Source organism: Gracilinanus agilis, chromosome 1 (assembly GCF_016433145.1).
Source record: "Gracilinanus agilis isolate LMUSP501 chromosome 1, AgileGrace, whole genome shotgun sequence".
NCBI classification, from domain to species: Eukaryota; Metazoa; Chordata; class Mammalia; order Didelphimorphia; family Didelphidae; genus Gracilinanus; species Gracilinanus agilis.
Genome location: NC_058130.1, coordinates 725188477 through 725207978, shown reverse-complemented (window position 1 = coordinate 725207978; position 19502 = coordinate 725188477). Strand labels below are relative to the sequence as shown.

The following is a 19502-nucleotide window of genomic DNA, read 5'->3' as shown; positions in this document are numbered from 1 at the left end:
TCAAATTTGACTTCAGATACTTCCTAGCTGTGTGACCCTGGGCAAGTCACTTCACCCCCATTGCCTTGCCCTTACCATTCTTCTGCCCTGGAACCAATGTCCAGTATTGATTCTGAGGCAGAAGGTAAGGGTTTAAAATAATTAATTTAAAAAAAAAATCTTACATTTGACAATCCCTTAGAAAGCATCTTTGAGGTATGTTATGCTAGGCATTGGGGATACAAAGACAAAAATGAAACATTCCGCCCTCCAAGAGTTTATATTTTTGTGTGGGATTCAGTATGTGCCCAGATAAGTTGAATGAAAACTCATTTGAGGAGGAAGAGAGTACTACCAAATGGTTTGACTAGGGAAGGTTTTCTGGAAGAGGGTAGCTGGTATTAGGAGGAAAAATCATTTTTCAAGCATTTACTATGTACCAAGCACTGGGCTAATTGTTAAGAGTTTGGGGAGGGATGAGATTACAGCTAGGTAGTAGTACGGTGGAATGAGTACCAGGCCTGGAGCTGGGAGATCCTGGGTTCAAATCTGGATTTGGACACTTTCCAACTGTGTGATCCTGGGCAAGTCACTTAACCCTAATTGTCTAGCTCTTGCCCTTCTTCTGTCTTAGAATTAATACTAAAACAGAAGGTAAGGGTTCAGAGAGAGAGAGAGAGAGAGAGAGAGAAAGAGAGAGAGAGAGAGAGAAAGAGAAAGAGAGAGAGAGAGATTGGATCGGAGGAAGAGAGACTAGAAGCAGACAGGAAGACTAATTAATGTATGAGAATTATGAGAAGAGAAGAGTCATCTGCTGGATTTGGGGACCAGGAGAAGCAGGCAGTTATCAGGAATGTACCCTTAGCAGAGGTCAGAGGAGGCAGGAAATCAGAAATCTTGATTGTTGAAACATGGCATTACCCAGAGCAGGCAGGCAGCTCTCAGAGGTTGGAGTGAACAAAAGATCCCCAATTGAGGTAGAAAAGAAGGTCATGTTAGAGCAGGGATTCTTAACCTAGGGCTCATGGTCCCCCTAGGGGTCTGTTATATGCTCCTGGGAGTCATGCATTTTATATATTATATAAATATAGTTATATAATAAACATATCATATATTGTATATAAATATATATTATGTATAAACATATATATAGCATCTAGGTGGCACAGTAAATTGAGAGCCAGGCCCAGAGATGGGGGAAGTCCTGGGTTCAAATGTGGCCTCAGATACTTCCTAGCTGTGTGACACTGGGCAAGTCACTTAGCCTCCGTTGCCTAGCCCTTCCCTCTTCTGCCTTAGGAAAAATACACAGCATTGATTCTAAGATGGAAGGTAAGGGCTTAAATATATATAAATTATAATATATTGATTATATATCATAAATATATAAAAATAATATATACACATATACATAAATATATAAGCCCTTACCATGCGCATATACATGTCTATATCACATATATATCCAACTGTATTTTAATGAAATTGGTTTTTCATACAACCTGTATTTTTATTTTATGCCTTGAAAAGCATACTTCTGAGAAGGGGCCCCTAGGCCTCAACAGACCAATTGCCAAGCGGGGCCAGACTCGAACAATGTTTGGGTTAGAGAATCATCTGTCGAAGTATCGTGCGTTTGTAAACCGCTTTCATGGGTTTCTCCTCTAGTTCTTGCTGGGCTCGTCACTGATAGCGCTTGGCCTGAGCTGGCAGGTTTGGTAAAGTAAGTAGCCACACCAGGGAAGGAAGGAAGGAAGGTTGTGGGGATTCCAGTTGTCTCTGACTTAGGTGTCTGATTGGAAAGTTCTTCACAAAGACTCCGTGACCTAATGGGTGTAGCTGGGGAGGGAGAGAGATGAGGGGGAGGGCTCTGAGAGTTCAGCCTGGGGCCCCTGGAAGTAGGGTGGTGCTCGTGACAGAGACCTGGGAATCAGGACCTTGAGCTTGTTTGGGTAGGGATGGGATACCAAGAACTAAGGTGCAATAAAACAAAGGAGAAAGGGCATAAAGCCTTTGTGATGAGTGACTGGACAGACAGTCTGGGGGGAAGTCAGCAGGGCCTGCCTCCTCTCTGTCCCCCACAGGCCAGGCCCAAGCCGATGATGAGCAGCCGAGCCACCCGACCCCGAAGCCGGAGGGGGAGGGTGCCACCCCCAGTGAGTGATGGCGACCCCCAGATGGGCCAATGCCTCTCTGTTTCTCTTCCTGAAAATAGGAAGAGAGGAGCAGTGAGGCGACCCCCCTCAGTCAGGCAGGGACCTACCTCTGGGGAGGAGGGGGGGAGAGGGGAAGAATGGAGAGGCCCAAGGACAGGCCTAATTCTGGGGTTCCCTCCCCATCTCCCAATGAAGCCCTCATCTTCCCAGAAAGTTCAGAGCCATAGGTTCTTCCCAGTGGAGGTGCCCCCAACATTCTTTGATCAGTGTCCCACCATGACCCATAAGTGACATAGGATGTCAGTCCATTGGGGCTCAGACCTCCATGCCAAAAGATAAGGGTGCTTGCAGGTGGAGCTGGACCCCGTGGTGGAAAGCACTGAAGAGGCTGAGGCAGTGGGAAGCAGTGTTGGGCCAGAGCAGGCACCCAGGCTGCCTCCGGAAGAGTCACCAGCAGAGCCCCTGGTCACCAGTGCTGAAAAGAGCCACGGAGGCCACTGCCAACGGCTGGACAGACACAGGTAGGACTGGACTGGGGGTGGCAAGGAACAGAAAGGTCCTCGGGGTGCTCGCACTCACATTTCCTTGTCATCTCATTGCTTTGAGCTCCAACTTTACAGGTAGAAAGGTGGGAAATGTGGGCTAGAAATGTCTCCCAGAAGGGCAGCTAGGTGACTCAGTGAATGGAGAGCCAGGCCCAGAGACTGGATTCAAATCTGGCCTGAGACACCTCCTAGCTTTGTGACCCTGGGCAAGTCACTTAACCCCCATGGCCTTAGCCCTTACCACTCTTCTGCTTTGGAACCAATACAGAGCACTGATTCTAAGGCAGAAGGTAAGGAGTTTAAAAAAGAAAGAAAGAAATTTCTCCCAGGTCTGACTTTGTATACTCTGTGGCAAAGTTCTTTGCCAGCTTTGCTAATTCATGTTCTAAGGTTTCTTCCAGCTCTGACATCCTGTGCTCCCAGGTCTAACATTCTGGGTTCTAAGGGCTTTCCCAGCTCTGACATTCCATGTTCCAAGGCTTCTCTCAGCTCTGCCATTTTTTGTCCTCAGTTTTCTAGGCTGTCCTTTCTGATAGTCTGTGTTCTAGGAGTACTTCTAGCTCTGACACGGTGACTCAGAGAAGAACTTTATTATTTTTGAACTATCTGTAGTTGTGTTTTGACTTTTAAAAGCCATATTAGGGAGCAGCTAGGTGGTTCAATGGACTGAGAGCCAGGCCCAGAGAGGGGAGGTCCTGGGTTCAAATTTGGCCTCAGCCACTTCCTAACTGGGCAAATCACTTACACACACACCCTACTGCCTAGCCATTACTGTTCTGCCTTGAAACCAATATGCAGCATTGATGCTTACACAGATGGTAAGGGTTTAAAAAAAAAAAAAAGACAAATTATTGGTTATTTCATCACTGAATCTCACCTTTTGAAGGACCTTTGAAAGTCATCAGGTCCAACCCTTTACCTGGTACCGAGTGAGCCCTTTCAACATGAGATCCTCATAGAAGACAGCAAAACTACTGTTTGGGTTAAAAACTCTGTTTGGGGCCCTGGAAGATACCAGCGTTAGATAGTCTCTGTCTTCATGGAGCTGACAACACAGAAAGGGGACAATTCCACCCAGGGAGTGGTAATAGGAAAAGAAAAAGGGACCGGACCTGGGATTTTATTGGTGTAGGAAGCACCAAGTAAGGAATTTCCTGTCCCAACACATCTGGACAACTTCTTGGCCATTTGTAATTTTAAAGAGTTTAAACCCTTTTAAAGACTATCCCAGAGTCACAAAGCCAGGATATGCAAGAGGAAGGACTTGAACTCAGGTTTTCCTCAATCCATAACCAGCTCACTCTCTATTTGCTATGCCATCTATAGATGTAAAATAAACACATAAGTTTATAGAATCTTAGAAAATATATATAATAGTTCTAATATAATAATATATTTACATAAACATATTTATAAAATCTTAGGATAGATACCATATCCAAATATATAGAACATAGACTAATATAGAACTAATATTATTATATTAATATAGGAGTATTCCATAAAACAACATATTATAAATCAATATGTATAGAATTATAAATATATTGTATATTATAAAATAATATATGAAATTTAATATAGAATTTTGGGATATATCTATATATGGAAACTTCATATATATAACATAATGTAATATAGTACACAAAGTAAATTATATAATGTATTTATTATAGAATTATAAAATCTTAGAAGACACACAAAATAGGAATAAATAGAAAAATATAGAATAATGTGGAATTAATTTAGAATCTTAGGATACGTACATTTATGGAAACTATATATATAATATAGAATGCAATATATTTTATTGTATATATAATATAATAAATGTAACAATAATCTATGTATGTAGTTTAAGGGATCTTAGAAGATATACAATATAGGAAAAAATAGAATAATATAAACTAATATGGGATTAATATAAAATCTTAGAATATATATAATAATTCTAATATATGTATATAAACATATTTTTAAAATATTTGGATAGATACAATAAAGAAGTATATAGAATACAGACTAACAGAATTAATATAGAATCTTAGGACATATGCATAGTTTTATGGAAATTTTGTATATATAATATGTAATGTAATATAACATATAATAGGTAAATAGAATAATATGTGTATATTTATTTATATAATCTTAGAAGATATACAATATAGGAATAAATAGAATAATATAGACTAATATGGGATTAATATAGAATCTTAAAATATATATGCATGCATTTCTAGACTCTTAAAATATATATAGTAGATGTAATATAGATGTGGGAATTCATTTTTCACATACTGTATTAATTCTCATATCAGGTCCCTGGAATAGAAAGGCCCAAATCAGTCCCTGTATATTCGAGATGATTTTCTGTAGACCCGAGTCACCGTTCAGTCTACGGCTTTGTCCTTAGGAATGTGGTCTTCCCACAGATTCTAGCTAACAGGAAGGTTTTCCAGCATCTGTGACAAACCTTCAACTATCTATCTGTCAGTGTGAGATAGGGCTGGAGGTTTGGTGGACCAACTCCTAATTTACTGTTCACCAATTAAAGATGTGTTGGGATGTTCAAGGGAGGAGTTAAATAATGAGCTCCCCAAAGTGCATATGGGTACCTGGGCCAGGAGTTTCCCAGTCTTTGGAGAAATCGAGAGAATCCTTTGACCAGAATTAGGATGTCTTGACTGGTCACTTAATAAATTATTTTAAAATTAAGAAATACTGCTTCATGAGAATCTCTGTTGTTACATATATATATATATATATATTGATACATGCATAGGATCTAAGAATATGTATCTTTAATATGTAAAATAATAGAATATAGACTAATATAGCATGAAATATAAGATCTTAAAATATATGTGTATATATATTGAAACTTAGGATGTAACTATAATATATGTAATATGATGTATAATATATTTATGGAATCTTAGAAGACATATAATACAGTAATAAATAGAGCAATATAGACTCATATGGGATTAATATAGAATCTTAGAACATATTTATAATAGATGTAATATAATAGTATATGTATATAAATCTGTTTTATAGAATCTAGGTGGCACAGTAGATACATTGCCAGATTCTTCTTTTTGAGTTTAAATCTAGCCTCAGACACTTTACTTAGCTGCATGACCCCTGGGCAAATCACTTCACTCTGTTTGGCTCAGTTTCCTCATCTGTAAAATGAGCTGGAGAAGGAAATGACAAACTACTCCAGTATCTTTGCCAAGAAAACCCCAAAAAGGATCATGGACAGTCAAACATGACTGAAATGACTAAAGAATGACCACCAGTAGACTCTTAGAATATAAGTGTGTGTGTGTGTGTGTGTCTGTGTGTGTCTGTGTCTGTGTGTGTGTATAAATATCAGTGACCACACTTGATTTTCATAAAAACCCTTGGAGGTAGGTACTATTCCTTACTTTCCAGTTGCCTGGATACTGAGGCAAACAAGTTAAATGACTTGCTTGGGATCACACTATTATTAAGTGTCTGAGACCAGATTTGAACTCAGGTCTTCCTGACTCCAGGTCTGGCACTCTATCCACTGCGCTTCCTAGCTTACAGATTTGAGAGGTGGGAATTGGAAAAGTGACTAAGATTACAAAGAAAAAAGTGGAGAGAAAGGACCACAGGACCATTTGGAGTTGGAAGCAACCTTAGAAGTCATCTAGTCACTCATTTTACAGATGAGGAAATTGACGTTCATGGTTATCCAATGACAGTTATCCAGAGTAGGTAGCCGAGGAACTGATCGGCAGCTAGGTGGTGCAGTGGAGACAGTCCTGGAATTAGGGACACTCCTCTTCATGAGTTCAAATATTGCCTCAGACCCTAATACTGTGTGACCCTGGGTAAGTCCCTCAACCCTGTTAGTCTAAGTTTCCTCATCTGTCAAATGAACTGGAGAAGGAAATAGCAAACCACTCCAGCATCTTTGCTAAGAAAACCCCAAATGGGCTCATGAAGAGTCAGACAAAACTGAAATGACTGATTGAGAGGAGAACTGATAAAAATAGGAGATCCAAGCAAGTGTATGGTCTCTGTAGTCAAAAGAGAAGCAAGTATCTGGGATAAGAAGGAGATAATAAATTAACAGCCAATAAGCATTTAAGTCATTGAGGTTCTATTAATGTGCTACTAGGCACTGACCTGCAAAATACAAATACGAAGCATGAAACAATCCCTAGTCTCAAGTTTATTTCTGATGAAGGAGACAACAAATACATATGTCAGTACATATAGACTAAGTATAAAATGAAAAATAAAAGCAAATACAAGGGAGTGAATCAAGAAAGGCTTCATGGAGAAGATAGTGCTTGAACTGCATCTTGAAAGAAGAAAGGGAAGGAAGCAAGCATTTATTAATGCTTTCTGGATGCCTACTGTGTGTTATTAAACCTACTATGTGCTCAGCACTTTAAAGTATTGTCCCATTTTATCTTTATACCAATACCTGGGAAGTAAGTTCTATTATTATCCCCATTTTATAGCTGAGGAAACGGAGGCAGAGGTTACATGACATGCTCAGGGTCACTCTGCTAGTATCTAAGGTTGAATTTGAACTTGGGTTTTCCTGACTCTGGACCCAGCATTCCACTGACTACATCTAACTGCTTATTTATTTGAATAGGGAGAGACATATAGAGGTCAGACCTAAGTAGTTAACCAAGATTAGGCCTACTCTGTGCCAGGCACTGTGCTAAGCGCTGGGGCGCACACAATGGGGGAACAATTCCTGCCTCCCCCTTTGCAGAGTCACCGCCAGCCTCTGGCGGGGCTTGCTGGGCTCTGCTGACATCCTCTGCACCCGGCATATCCCGTGCTGCTCTCTGCTGCCACCTGCTGGCCTCTACATGCAATGTGGCTCCTTTGGAGAGATCCAGGGGCTATTATTAACTCTTTGGTACGGTAGACCCATCCAGCTAGCTACATTTTTATTTCTTTTGTTAAATATTTCCCAGTTAGGTTTTATTTAAAATTTTAACATTCAGGGGCAGCTGGGTAGCTCAGTGCATTGAGAGTCAGTTCTAGAGACAGGAGGTCCTGCAGCCTCAGACACTTCCCAGTGTGACCCTGGGCAAGTCACTTGACCCCCATTGCCCACCCTTATCACTCTTCCACCTAGGAGCCAATACACAGAAGTTAAGGATTTAAAAAAAAGAGAGAAAAAAAATAAATTTTAACATTCACTTTTGAAAACCTTACCTTCTATCTTAGAATTGATACTAAGTATTGGTGCCAAGGCTTACCAAGATGGGTAAGAGCTAGGCAATTGGGGGTAAGTGACTTGCCCAGGATCACACAGCTAGGAAGTGTCTGAGGTCACATTTGAACCCAGAATTTCCTGTCGTCTCTATACCTAGCTCTCAGTTTACTGAGCCACCTAGCTACCCCTTAACATTCATTACAAAAAAACAACCAACTTTTCTTTTTAGTTCCAAATTCTCTCCTTCCCTCTCTTTCCCACCCATTGCCCTTACACATTTTTTAAAGTCTTTTTCAAAACACTTTGTCTCTTCCTCAGACTCCTAATCTAGTCCTCCCCCATCTAATTTTTGTCTGCATTATGATCAGGGAATTATGATATATAGAAAGACCTTTTGCAAACCATAAAAAGTTATATAAATCTCTGTGGTTAGGTCCTTGCAAACTATCCCAGGGCTACAATTAGCTAAATTTTAAATGAGATAGGTGAAGCTCCCATCATGCCTCTGGAGTTCCATGGAAGTCATATGGTCTAGGCTGGGTGGAGAACTACAAGGCTAGTGAACTTTGCCCTGCTTCCCTGTGGTAACAAAATCATTCTCTTTCTACACGTATGCTTGTGCCTCTTGCATGTATGTGCAAGCCCATGCATGTGAATGCATGCATTCAGACTCATCTACTCCTCAGATTTTCCTTCTGGCTTCCCCCCTCTCTATTCCTCTGTATTTCCCCATGGGGTCCCTACTTTCACTGAATACAGGCTCTTGGAACAAAACAGGACCAGCTCCAAGACAGGGTGTCTTGCTGCCTTCTCTCCTAGGACCATCAGGAGAAAATGCACTGACCATCAGTTGAAGAAAGGACGAATGAGAGAGGGTAGGGGGAACAATAGGGAGAATCTGTGACTTGATGGCCCTAGTGTGTTGGGTCTTGGTTTCTTTAGGGATGAGCAGACAGAAGCCTCAGAGCCCAGCAATAGTCTGACTCCTGGAAAGGTGCCCATAATGCCTGCCTCACCCCCTTCTCAGCTCCACCAGCCCTCAGGGGAAGATGCCCAGGAAGGTAAGCTCCTTTCACCCTCTGGAGAGCTGTCATTGCCTTAAAATGTTCTTAAAATTCCCTGCCAGCCTCAAGCTATCATTTAATATTCCCTCATCCCATAACCTTAAACCAGTATTGGCACTAACTTCACTTCTTGCCCCTCCCTAGAGGTTTCTGCCCTCCCATCCAAGCTTTAGCCCTTTGGCCTCAGATTCCCAGGATCATGGTATATCCCTCCTCCCCACACACACCGCTATCTATCCCTAGAGCTCAGCATTCCTTGATTCTGATTCTCAGGTCATGGCTCCAACCTGTACCTGGCCTTGCAGCAAGCTGTTGAGTCCTTAGAGAAGGCGGCAGCTTCCTGTCGCCAACAGGCCTCCAGCCTCCCAGCCTCGACAACAATGCTAGGCCCAGAGGAGCCAAGCAAGGCTGATGAGGTGAGACATCTCCCAATCAAACAGGGAAGACTTCCTGCAGGAAGCCTGGGGTTGGAGGTCTGAAGTCATCTCCTCTATGTGTGGGCTCTCAGGATAACCTCCATCCTCTGCAAAGACTGGAGGAGTTGGTCAGGAGCTGGAGCCCTGTCAGCCAAGAGGAAGGGTTGCCTGAGCAGGAGAGGATCCACTACAAACGGGAGGCCCTGAGTCTGACTGAGCAGAATGCCAGCCTTCGGAGTTCTCTGAAAAACAAGGAAGACGAGTTGGCCCAGGATCAGGCCTCCCTACAGGCCTTTCAAGATGAAAAGGAGATGCTACAGAGACAGGTAGTTTTTTTTTTAAGCCCTTCTGTCTAAATATTGAGTCCAAAGCAGAAGAGATGAAGACGAAGAAGAAGAGCTAGACTACTAGGATTCAGTGACTTGCCCAGAGTCATGGGTCTAAGAAGTATCTGAGGCCGGATTTGAACCTGGGACCTCCCATCTCCAGGTCTGGCTCTCCATCCACTGAGCCACATAGCTGCCCCATCAGGTGGGTTTTTAAAAGAAAGGAAATACATCCCCTGACATCCAAAGAAGACTAAATAATCCCCAAGTAATGAGGTAACTTCTTAATGGGGAGCTCAGAGGGAGAGGTCTTGAGTTTGAAACATGCTGATGGAGAAAGTGAACTGGGAGTGAGGTGTTCCGGAGCAGAGAGAGGCCTTGGGAGAGTCCAGGGTGGGACCAAAGATTGAACCAAAATTGGAGATGGGCTGGACATGTCCTATGCCACTTTTCCCCATCAGGTTTGGGAGCTGCATGAATCTCTGCTGAGACTAGACCTGCCTCCAGCACACCCCCTTAGCCAGGATAGCTCCATGAGCAGATCCAGCAGCCCAGGAGCAGAGGAAGAGCTCTGGGGAACCCAGGTAGATACCATCACCATCATCCTTTTCCTCCTCATCCTCATAGCTGACATTTGTCTATTCCCTTGAAGGTTTACAGAGCCCTTTTCTCACAATAGCCTTGTGATGTAGGGAGTGAAAAGGTTATCCTCATTTTACAGATGAAGAAACAATTTCAGAGAGAAGTGACTTGTTATTGTTATTGTTTAATTGTTTCAGTTGTGTCTGACTCTTCATGGCCCCATTTGGGGTTTTCTTGGCAAAGATGCCATTTCCTTCTCTAGCTCATTTTACAGATGAGGAAATTGAGGCATAAAAGGTTAAGAAAATTGTCCAGGGTCATACTGCTAGTAAGGATCTGAGGCCAGATTTGAACTTAGGTTTTCTTGGCCCCAGACAACCCACCCCTACCTCCCAGTGCTCTTTCTACTAGGCCACCTACCTGCTCTTAGGAGTGACTTGGCCACAGTTTAATAAATTGTTAGCAGCAGATCTCTTGACTCCAGGTCCAGAGTTCTTTCTCCTACTCCAGAAGTCCTTCATATTTTTGTATCATGGACCTCTCTGGCAGGACAAGAAAGCCTATGTAAGAATAATGCAAAGTATATGTTAAGTGCTTGCATACATCAGGCACTTTGTAAGGGCTGGGGATATAAACACAGGCCAAAAAATAGTCCTTGCCCTCAAGGAGCTTACAATCTAATGGGGAAGATGATGGACCGAAAGGAGTCAAAAGGGAAAAGGGGATAGAGGGGGAGGTGCCCACTGGGGAGGGCATGGTGTTAAAGTCTGAAAAGTCAGAAGTGGAACCAGGAGGGAAATGAAGTTTCACAGGCTTAGGTCCCTTCCAAAAAGGAGGTCCTAGAAGGCATTCACTTGCAGGAGAATAATGCATTTAAGTGACTAAAAAAACTAGAGAGGACCACCAAGGAAACTAAAGGTTAATAGTGGGGAGAAATATATGTGTGTGTGTGTTTAACCTATCAAAGTCAATAGATGCCCTGGAGGCCCATGAACACACCTGGTTAAGAATGCCTGACCAGGGCACCTAGGTAGAACAGTGGATAAAGCACCAGACTTGGAGTCAGGAGGACCTGAGTTCAAATCTAGCCTCAGATACTTCCTCACTGTGTGACCCTGGGCAAGTCACTTAACCCTAATTGCCTAGCCCTTACTACTCTTCTGCCTTAGAATCAATATTTAATATTAATCCTAAAACAGAAGGTAAGGGTTGTTTTGTTTTGTTTTTTAATGCTTGTCCTATCCCTACCTCCTTTATGTAGGAGACTAGAAAAGGGCTCCTGTCAACTATTTCCCCTAGTCTGAAGCCCCTTCCTTAAATCAGAATCCCCAGTATAGTCAAGGTTGGAATGCAGACCATTGGGGTGTCCAGAATGCCCATGATGGTGGGGACCCAATCTCAGGTCCTCTCTTAGGGCATCTCATCCCTTGCTACAGCAACTACAAAGTATTTCCAGCCCTGTAATCTCTGCACCCCTCACGCCAGAGCTGCAGGGCCTGGAGGCCCAAATGGAACAACACAGGAGGTAAAACCTGTCACCCCTCGGGCTAGGGAGGTGCAGGGTGGGGTCTCAAAACAGCCACCTAGGTGTACTAGACTAAGTTATTTATACTCATCCCACCTCTACCTTTTATCCTCTCTCTCCTCCTTCCTCTCCCTTCCTAGGACTATCCAGAGGCTAAAATGCTTCAACCAGATGCTGCTGGGGGCCCTGCAAACTTGCAAGGGCCGCTCGGAGGGGCTGAGCATGCGGCTAGGACAGAGGGAAGCTGAGACTACTGCCCTGCATCTAGCCTTACAATACAGGTGAGCCAACAGGGTAAAAACCAGCACGTGCCTAAGGGGGCCTTGGTACCTAGACTTCATGAGAAGTCCTACCTGGCATCTGGAGTAAATATCTGAGCTTTTGGTGGAGCGGCACCTAGACCAGCTATCTAGGATATGACCCTTTTGGGGTCATTGTTGAGGTGGCCTGAAGCCAGAGGTCATAGAAGTTAAGGAAACCAGAGTGCTAAATTCCAAGATGTTTAAAGAAGTTAAGGGTTAGGATGAAAAAGATCATGAGTCAGATACTGAAATTATTGGGGAGAGAGGATAGGGACTTGAATGTCCAGAGGCAACAGCAACAAGGACCCTACAAGATCAGAGATTTATAGTCAGAAGGGCTCTAAGAGGTCATCTAGTCTGACCTTTTCATTTTACAGATCTGTAAACTGAGGCACAGAGCAATTAAGTGACTTCCCCAGGTTCACACAGCTAATAAGAATATGAGGTAGGATTTATCTTCTTGACTCTAGGCTCAGGGCTCTATCCACTGCATGGTGCTGGCAATGTGGAAAGGATGTAATGAAAGGGGGAAAAGTGTGTTCTGAGAGATAGTGGCAGAGGAAGAGTCTGAACATGGCAATAGGGTTCAAAGAGTGGTATATCAGCTCTTCCCTGCCCAGTGGGTCCTGGAGTGTGAGAGAAGGAGCAGCCAGCCTTGGCGAGCATCCCAAGAGATGTTGGTGTCTTCAGCAGGGAGCTAGGTATCAGTGAGTATCAGAAGATGGAAGGTACACAAGAGAAAGAGGTCTGGGATTAAGGGAAGTTTGTTAGAACAGAAAAAGATAGCAACTGTAGAGAGGACACAGGATGAGTTGACTAATCAGGGAAGGGAGAAAAAGGAAACTGCTTTGACTGAGGATCTCCCAGCAGGTCCTGGACATCCCATGTGGCATGGGTCTCTGAGACTGGACTGCACATCTGGGCCTGTCTCTCTGATGGGAAATAGATCTCATGAGAAGAGCATGATGGCCATGGGGCCCTGGGGGGATAGAAGCCCAGGGGGCAGACAAGAAAATGGGTAGATCAGGTGGCTAATCACCCTGGGGCCAGAGGGGAGAAAGCTTGCCCCTGGTAAACTTCAGTGCCTATGCCAAGGCCTTGGCCACCTCCTGTTCCTAGCTCATGCTGGGTGAGATCCAGTATTGCCCTCATTGAAGCCTTGGAATGAGGAGATAAGAGTCAGGTTCAGAGAGTCCCTGGTCTGAGAATGAGGTGGGCAGAGACATGGCCCAAGGCTGAGAAAGGAAATATGGCCCCAGGTTGAGGAGAGTAGCCACAGAACAAGGACTTCCATCATTTTAACATCAATACAGGAGACACTAATGATGTGCCCAAGGGTGGTTAGGGAGGGATAACATACCCCAAGAAAGATCTGGGAGTTGGGGAGAAGACCAGGAACTCCTAGAGAGTTAAAGGGCTGCCCCAGGAGTGTTCTGAGCAGGCCTGTGTCCAGCAGTGAGCAGTGTGTGGAAGCCTATGGGGTGCTGTTGGATTTACGGACAGTTGACACCAGAACCGTGCCAGGCCTGCAGGCCAGAGAAGGCAGAACAGAGTCAGCCATGGCAGAGGCACAGAGACTTTTGTCTGAGGAAGATCCTACAGAGGCTGGCATCTTGGCTCGTGTCTATGCAAGGTACAGGGATCCTGGGGGCATTGTGCTTGCCATCCCTGGGAGGTGGAAGGGGAAACGGGAGGAGAGGCTATAAGGGTGTTTAGGCTGGCACAGAGTTTGATATCCTCAAGGGTGGCAAAGCCTCTGTCTCTTACAGCCCCGAGGGCAGCAGTGTAGATGCACCCACAGAGCTGGAGGTGGCAGCACTCCTACAGAGTTACATTGGGAGGCTCCGGGCTCACCAAGCCCTGGTGAAGGTGTCTCCCGAGCCAGACTCCAAACCAGGCCTTGGATCTAGTGTGCCTCGGGAAGAAGTCATCTTCCAGGCCATGCTGGGGGCTCAGCCCAACCTGGAGCTGCCAAGGCTGGAAAAGACCCAGATTCAGCAAGAGTTGGCCACTATGAGGGTGTGTACCCCTAATAATCATCCACTGCTTACTCTTCCTCCCTTAACTTCCAACCCTCTTAGAAGCAGGAATGACTTTAGAACATGGAATTTTGGAATACCATACTTGGAATAATCTTAGAAGAGAGGTTTTCATAAGGGGAGAAAGTCAGGGGGAACTTTAGAGGGTAGAAGACTGGAGGGGCTTAGAATGTAGTATGTCAGAAATAATAATGGGCAATGGAAAAAAATAAAATAAAAGATAAAGGATATTAGAGGGGGCAGCTAGATGGCTCAGTAGATTGAGAGCCAGACCTAGAGATGAGAGGTGCTGGGTTCCAATCTGGCCTCAGCCACTTCCTAGCTGTGTGACTCTGGGCAAGTCACTTAACTCCCATTGCCTAGCCCTTACCACTCCTCTGTCTTAGAACCATAGTATTAATTCTAAGACAGAAGATAAGGATTAAAAAAATAGTAATAAAAGAAAACAAAGCAGTATGTCAGAAAAAGAAAGGAGATAAAAAAACAGAATGTTAGAGATGAGAGAGCCCTTAGAACATAATGTCAAAGTCGGGAAGGGGGAGGGCCTTAGAATCCAGAATGTGGGAGCTGGGAGGGCTCTTTAAATTCTAAATGTCTGAGCTGGGAGAGTCTTCGAATATAGGTCATTTATGGGATTGGAATACAGGTCATTGTCCTCTCTTATCTTATCTTTGAGCCTCTGATCCCTGCCATCACAAAGGGTGGGTGGGAACTCAGGTCAGCACCCTGGATATCCTCTTCAGGAGCCTGAATACCACAGTTTGATCCTTCTCTTTGTGCCCTAAATGTTCCTCTTGAAGTCTGTTTCCCCCAGGGAGGGCTCAGTGCCCAGCCCTGGAGAAGAGCACGGGGCAGTCGGTCAGGAGGAACCCAGCTCTGCCTGTGCCCTTGCCCACAGGAAGCCCTGGTGGACTTGACACTGAAGCTGCAGCTGGTGAAGAAGGAGAAGCGGGCACTAGAGCTAAGAGACGCAGCCCACCGGGCACAGGGCACCCTCTACCTCCTGCTCCTAGAGCAGCTGCAGTGGCAACTGGGCCAGGGCAGGCCCCAAGATCCCCTCAGCTCGGGGGAAAGTGACAGTGACAGCGATAGCAGCTGTGGAGCATGGGTAAGCACCTTTGGGGGAAGGCAAAACCAAGCCTTGGGTTCCATGGAGGTACCCATAGTTTTGGAACAACCCAATATGGTAGAAAGAGGCTGTGAGGCTGGTAACAAGAGCCATTTCCAGCTTCCAAACTCATCAATTCAACTGAAACAGCTTGCTCCAAAATGGTCTAATGATCTTTTTTTTAAATATAATTTTTATTTTATTTTTTAAAGTATTTTTCTCAAATCTGATCTCAGACACTTCCTAGCAGTGTGAACCTGGGCAAGTCACTTAACCCCCATTGCCTAGCCCTTACCACTATTCTACCTAGAACCAATACACAGTAATGATTCTAAGATGGAAGGTGAGGGTTTAAAAAAAAAACAATAAAAATAAGTAAATAAATATTTTCCCATAGTTACCTGATTCATGGTCTCTCCCTCCCCTCTTCCCTCCTGCCTCCCGAAACTGACAAGCAATTCCACTGGGTTATACACATGTATTACCTATGATGTCTTCATTGCCATATCTAATGGTCTTTTCTTGGTCTATATCACTGGTTCCCAAACTTTTTTGGCCTACCGCCCCCTTTCCAGAAAAAATATTACTTAGCCCCTTGGAAGTCAATTTTTTTTTTAATTTTAATAGCAATTAATAGAAAAGATAAATGCACCTGGGGCCATCACAGCTCCCCTGAATTGCTGCAGCACCCACCAGGGGGCAGTGGCACCCACTTTGGGAATTACTGGATATCCTTCTTGGCCTCTCCAGTCTTTAACACTGTTGCTCACCCTTTTCTTCTGAATACTCTCTTCTCTCTAGGTTCTCATGACATTGCTCTCCCCAGTTCTCTTATCTCTCCAACCAGTTCTTCTCAGTCTCCCTTGCTAGATCTTCATCCAGAAACTATCATAAAAGATGACTTGGTTAAGCTATTTTAATTAGGACATATTCATTGTTTTATTAATATATATTGTGTGTATAAATGCCTCTGAGATGGCCAATATCATAATAAGTTTTATCATAATAGAATGAGAGATCAGGAAAAACCCCAATTTTTAATTCATTTAGTAATTGTATATGAGAATCAGTCATCAATAAAGATCACATAGCAAGTAACAATCACCAAGAAAATCCTCTAAAATGCCTTGGCAAGAGCGGAGCTGTGTGCATGCACCCAGCATCCTGGAAGGCGTCCAGACATTATGCTATCTCAGTTGGCTTAGAAGCTACAAGGATGACCTTGGCTTTTCCCATATATGGAATTGATCATTCCGTCATAGAAGAGACCTTCTCTGGTCACCCATTCTGAGAAGAGTTGAAGACCACTCCTCTTTTAAGGGGGCTGTCTGTGTAATTTGACTCCAATATAACCAGTTGACACATAAACTCTGAGCCTTCCTTGGAGCTGGGACAGGTCTGGACCCTGACATTTGGGGATTTACAGATTACTACAAATAAATGTCAGTTTGGCTCAGATAATTGTTTCCCGGTATTTATTTTCTGTTTTGACACTACCTACTGATTGTTGGCATCTCCCAAGGTTCTATCCTGAGCCTTTTTCTCTTTTTATATTATAATGTCCAAGATCTGATATAACATCTTCAGTTTGATATTTGAAACTCCTCATAACCTGGCCTCCTCCTATCTTCTTTGCTGGTATATTTGTTGTTCAATTGTTTCCAACTCTTTGTGACCCCATTTCAGGTTTTCTTCGCAAAGATACTGGAGCGGTTCACCATTTCCTTCTCCAGCTCATTTGAAAAATAAGGAAACTGAGGCAAACAGGGGAAAGTGACTTGCCCAGGGTCACACAATGTCTGAGGCCAGATTTGAACTCAGGAATATGAATCTTCTTAACTCCAGACCTGGAGTTCTATCTGCTACACCACCTAAGCTGCCTCTTACCTTCTTACCCTTACTACTTATTCACCCTTACTTCCTCCTCTCTGTGTATCTTTGATGCTGTTCCTTGCATGAAACAGTTCATCTTCAGACTCCAGACTTTTGAGCTCCTTGAGATCAGAGACTTCTTTTTTTTTTTTTTTAATATTCCCAGCACTTAACATAATAACTGGTCATAGATAGCCCTGAAGTTTGTTGACTGTCTTGACTATCACTGGCTCCCTGTGTGACTTTGGAAAAGTCACTTCTCTAGTCAAGACATTAGTTTCTGTGTCTCTAAAACAAAAATAATAATAATAAAATGAAGATAATAGTAATTGTTTGATGTACTTCCTGGAGTCATCACAAAGAAAATCCCTTGAAAACTGACTGATTGGTATCATTACTCAAGATTCCCGGAGACAGGGACCAGCCAGCCTGGCCGGGGGGACCCCGGGACTCAGAGGATATGCTGCAAGAACTCACTAATTCCTTGACTCGGTGGGTACTTCTCTGGGGGGGGGTGGGTGAGGATGGGCATCCGGAAATGCCCTGAGGATGACCTGCCCCATACCTATCTCCCTGCAGGGGGCAGGGAAGAAGTCCTCATATGTCTGTCTCTCTCCATCCCACTTCTGGGGCACCAGGATCCAGGAGCTACAAGGACAGCTAATGGAGCTACAGTCTTCACTGGAACAGATGGCCCAGGATGAGCGAGTCCAGCGAGCCCGGTGCTTGGAACTTACCAGTGATTTCTGCAAGGCCCACAGGTGAGTCTAGGCAGCTGGATTTCCCCAAACCCCTCATTTGGAAGGTGTCTTTTTATATGTTTTATTATAATCAAGCCTTAAATGACTGTAAATGGTGAAATAAAGCTAATTTTGTGACTTAAAAAAAAGGGAAGAGATAGGTAGCCCAATGGATAGAGTGCCAGGCCTGAAGTCGTGAGGATCTGGGTTCAAATCTAGTCTCAGATACTTCCTAACTGTGTGACCCTGGGCAAGTCACAACTCCAATTGCCCAGACCTTGCCATTCTTTTATCTTAGAACTATCTAAGTCAGAAAGTTAGAGAGTAAACAAACAAACAAACAAATCCAGAATGTCTAAGCTGGGTGAGCCTCCTTTCCCAAATCCTTACCCATTGGGTGAATTAGGTTCTGTGCATGCGAGGTCAGTAGACCATGTCCCTGACCCCTGGAACTTCTGATCATTTTGGTAGAACACAGAACATCTGAGCTGGGAGGGCCCTGAGAATCTAGAATGTCATACCTGGAAGGGACCTTACAACACAAAGTCAGAATTGGGAGGGTTCTGGGAACAAAAAATTATATACCTAAGCCCTCTATCCCATTTGGGTATGGAAGACCCCATGTGGCACTTCTGGGAGGGTTCCTCCAGTGCTTCTGGCCTCTTTGCCCACAGTGCCCTGGTACTGGCCTTCAGGGGGGCCCAGCGGAAGCAGGAGCAACATCAGCAGACCCTGGACCAGCAGATAGCACTGATGGCAGCCCGTCAGGAGGAGGAGCTAGAGTCCCTGGCCCAAGTTGCCCAAGTTCTGGAGGACTCTGGAATCCTCATGCCCTGGGGAGAGACTTCTCTCTAGAGATGCCAGCCTCTTTCTCTCTATCCCATCCTCATTCACTACCCCATGTCTGGTTCCCAGCATACCTGATTGTGCTCACCCTACTCATTCTGCACCAAAAAAGTAATTGCAATCAGGGCTCTCTCAACCAAATCCTGCTGCCCCTTAGAGGAGGAGAGATTGGGGGGCTTAGATGGGGCTTCCTTTCTGATAAGGTCAGATGATTAGGAGCTAGAAGAGACCATGGAGCTTTTTTCTTACAGATAAGGGAGTTAAAGTTGTGTCTTTTTTGGACTCAGGGTCATTTAGAAGTGGCACCATCCCTGTGTCTGCTCTCATTCCTGGCAGGTCTATGGATCATCTATGGAGCTGCAGGGTGGCAAAGCCAAGTATGACCTGTCCTATCCATCCCTCTTTCATGTCTGTGCCTACCCACCTGGCCTCCTTTCTGACTCTTTCCTTCTTCCTCAGGCTCCCCTTCTCTGGACTCTAGCCTAGGCCCTCTCTGGACTTGAGCCTAGGTGCTCTCTGTCAGCCTGGTATTGGGCTGGCATACACCAATGTCCACCTAGAGAGGGGTTGGCCTCCATTCCCTGGTCACCTGGTACTATCCCTGTTTTGGAGTTGGTTTTGCTCAGACTCAGTTCTGCCCCCTCCCAGCCTACCAGCTGCTGCTTCAACAAATGAGGACACTGCTCAGGCCTAGGAACAGATGGGAGAGGAGGAGGGCTCAGGTCTCACTGACCAGACCCACAGAGGAGAGAGCATCTTAAAGGGCCAAGGAAATTGA

The 19502-nt window shown here is 44.3% G+C and overlaps 1 protein-coding gene across 1 annotated transcript; it reads left to right on the top strand.

The window, feature by feature from the left end:
* The first annotated feature begins 1863 nt into the window (after positions 1-1863).
* On the top strand, positions 1864-18891 carry USHBP1 (USH1 protein network component harmonin binding protein 1). The gene is made up of 14 exons (XM_044658584.1): positions 1864-2135; positions 2487-2656; positions 8847-8965; positions 9242-9384; positions 9477-9710; positions 10172-10294; positions 11729-11817; positions 11958-12098; positions 13576-13752; positions 13889-14138; positions 15057-15266; positions 17542-17630; positions 17777-17899; positions 18553-18891. Exons 1-14 carry the CDS (start codon positions 1938-1940, stop codon positions 18731-18733), a joined length of 2247 nt encoding a protein of 748 aa, XP_044514519.1. The 5' UTR covers positions 1864-1937; the 3' UTR covers positions 18734-18891.
* Positions 18892-19502: the final 611 nt, after the last annotated feature.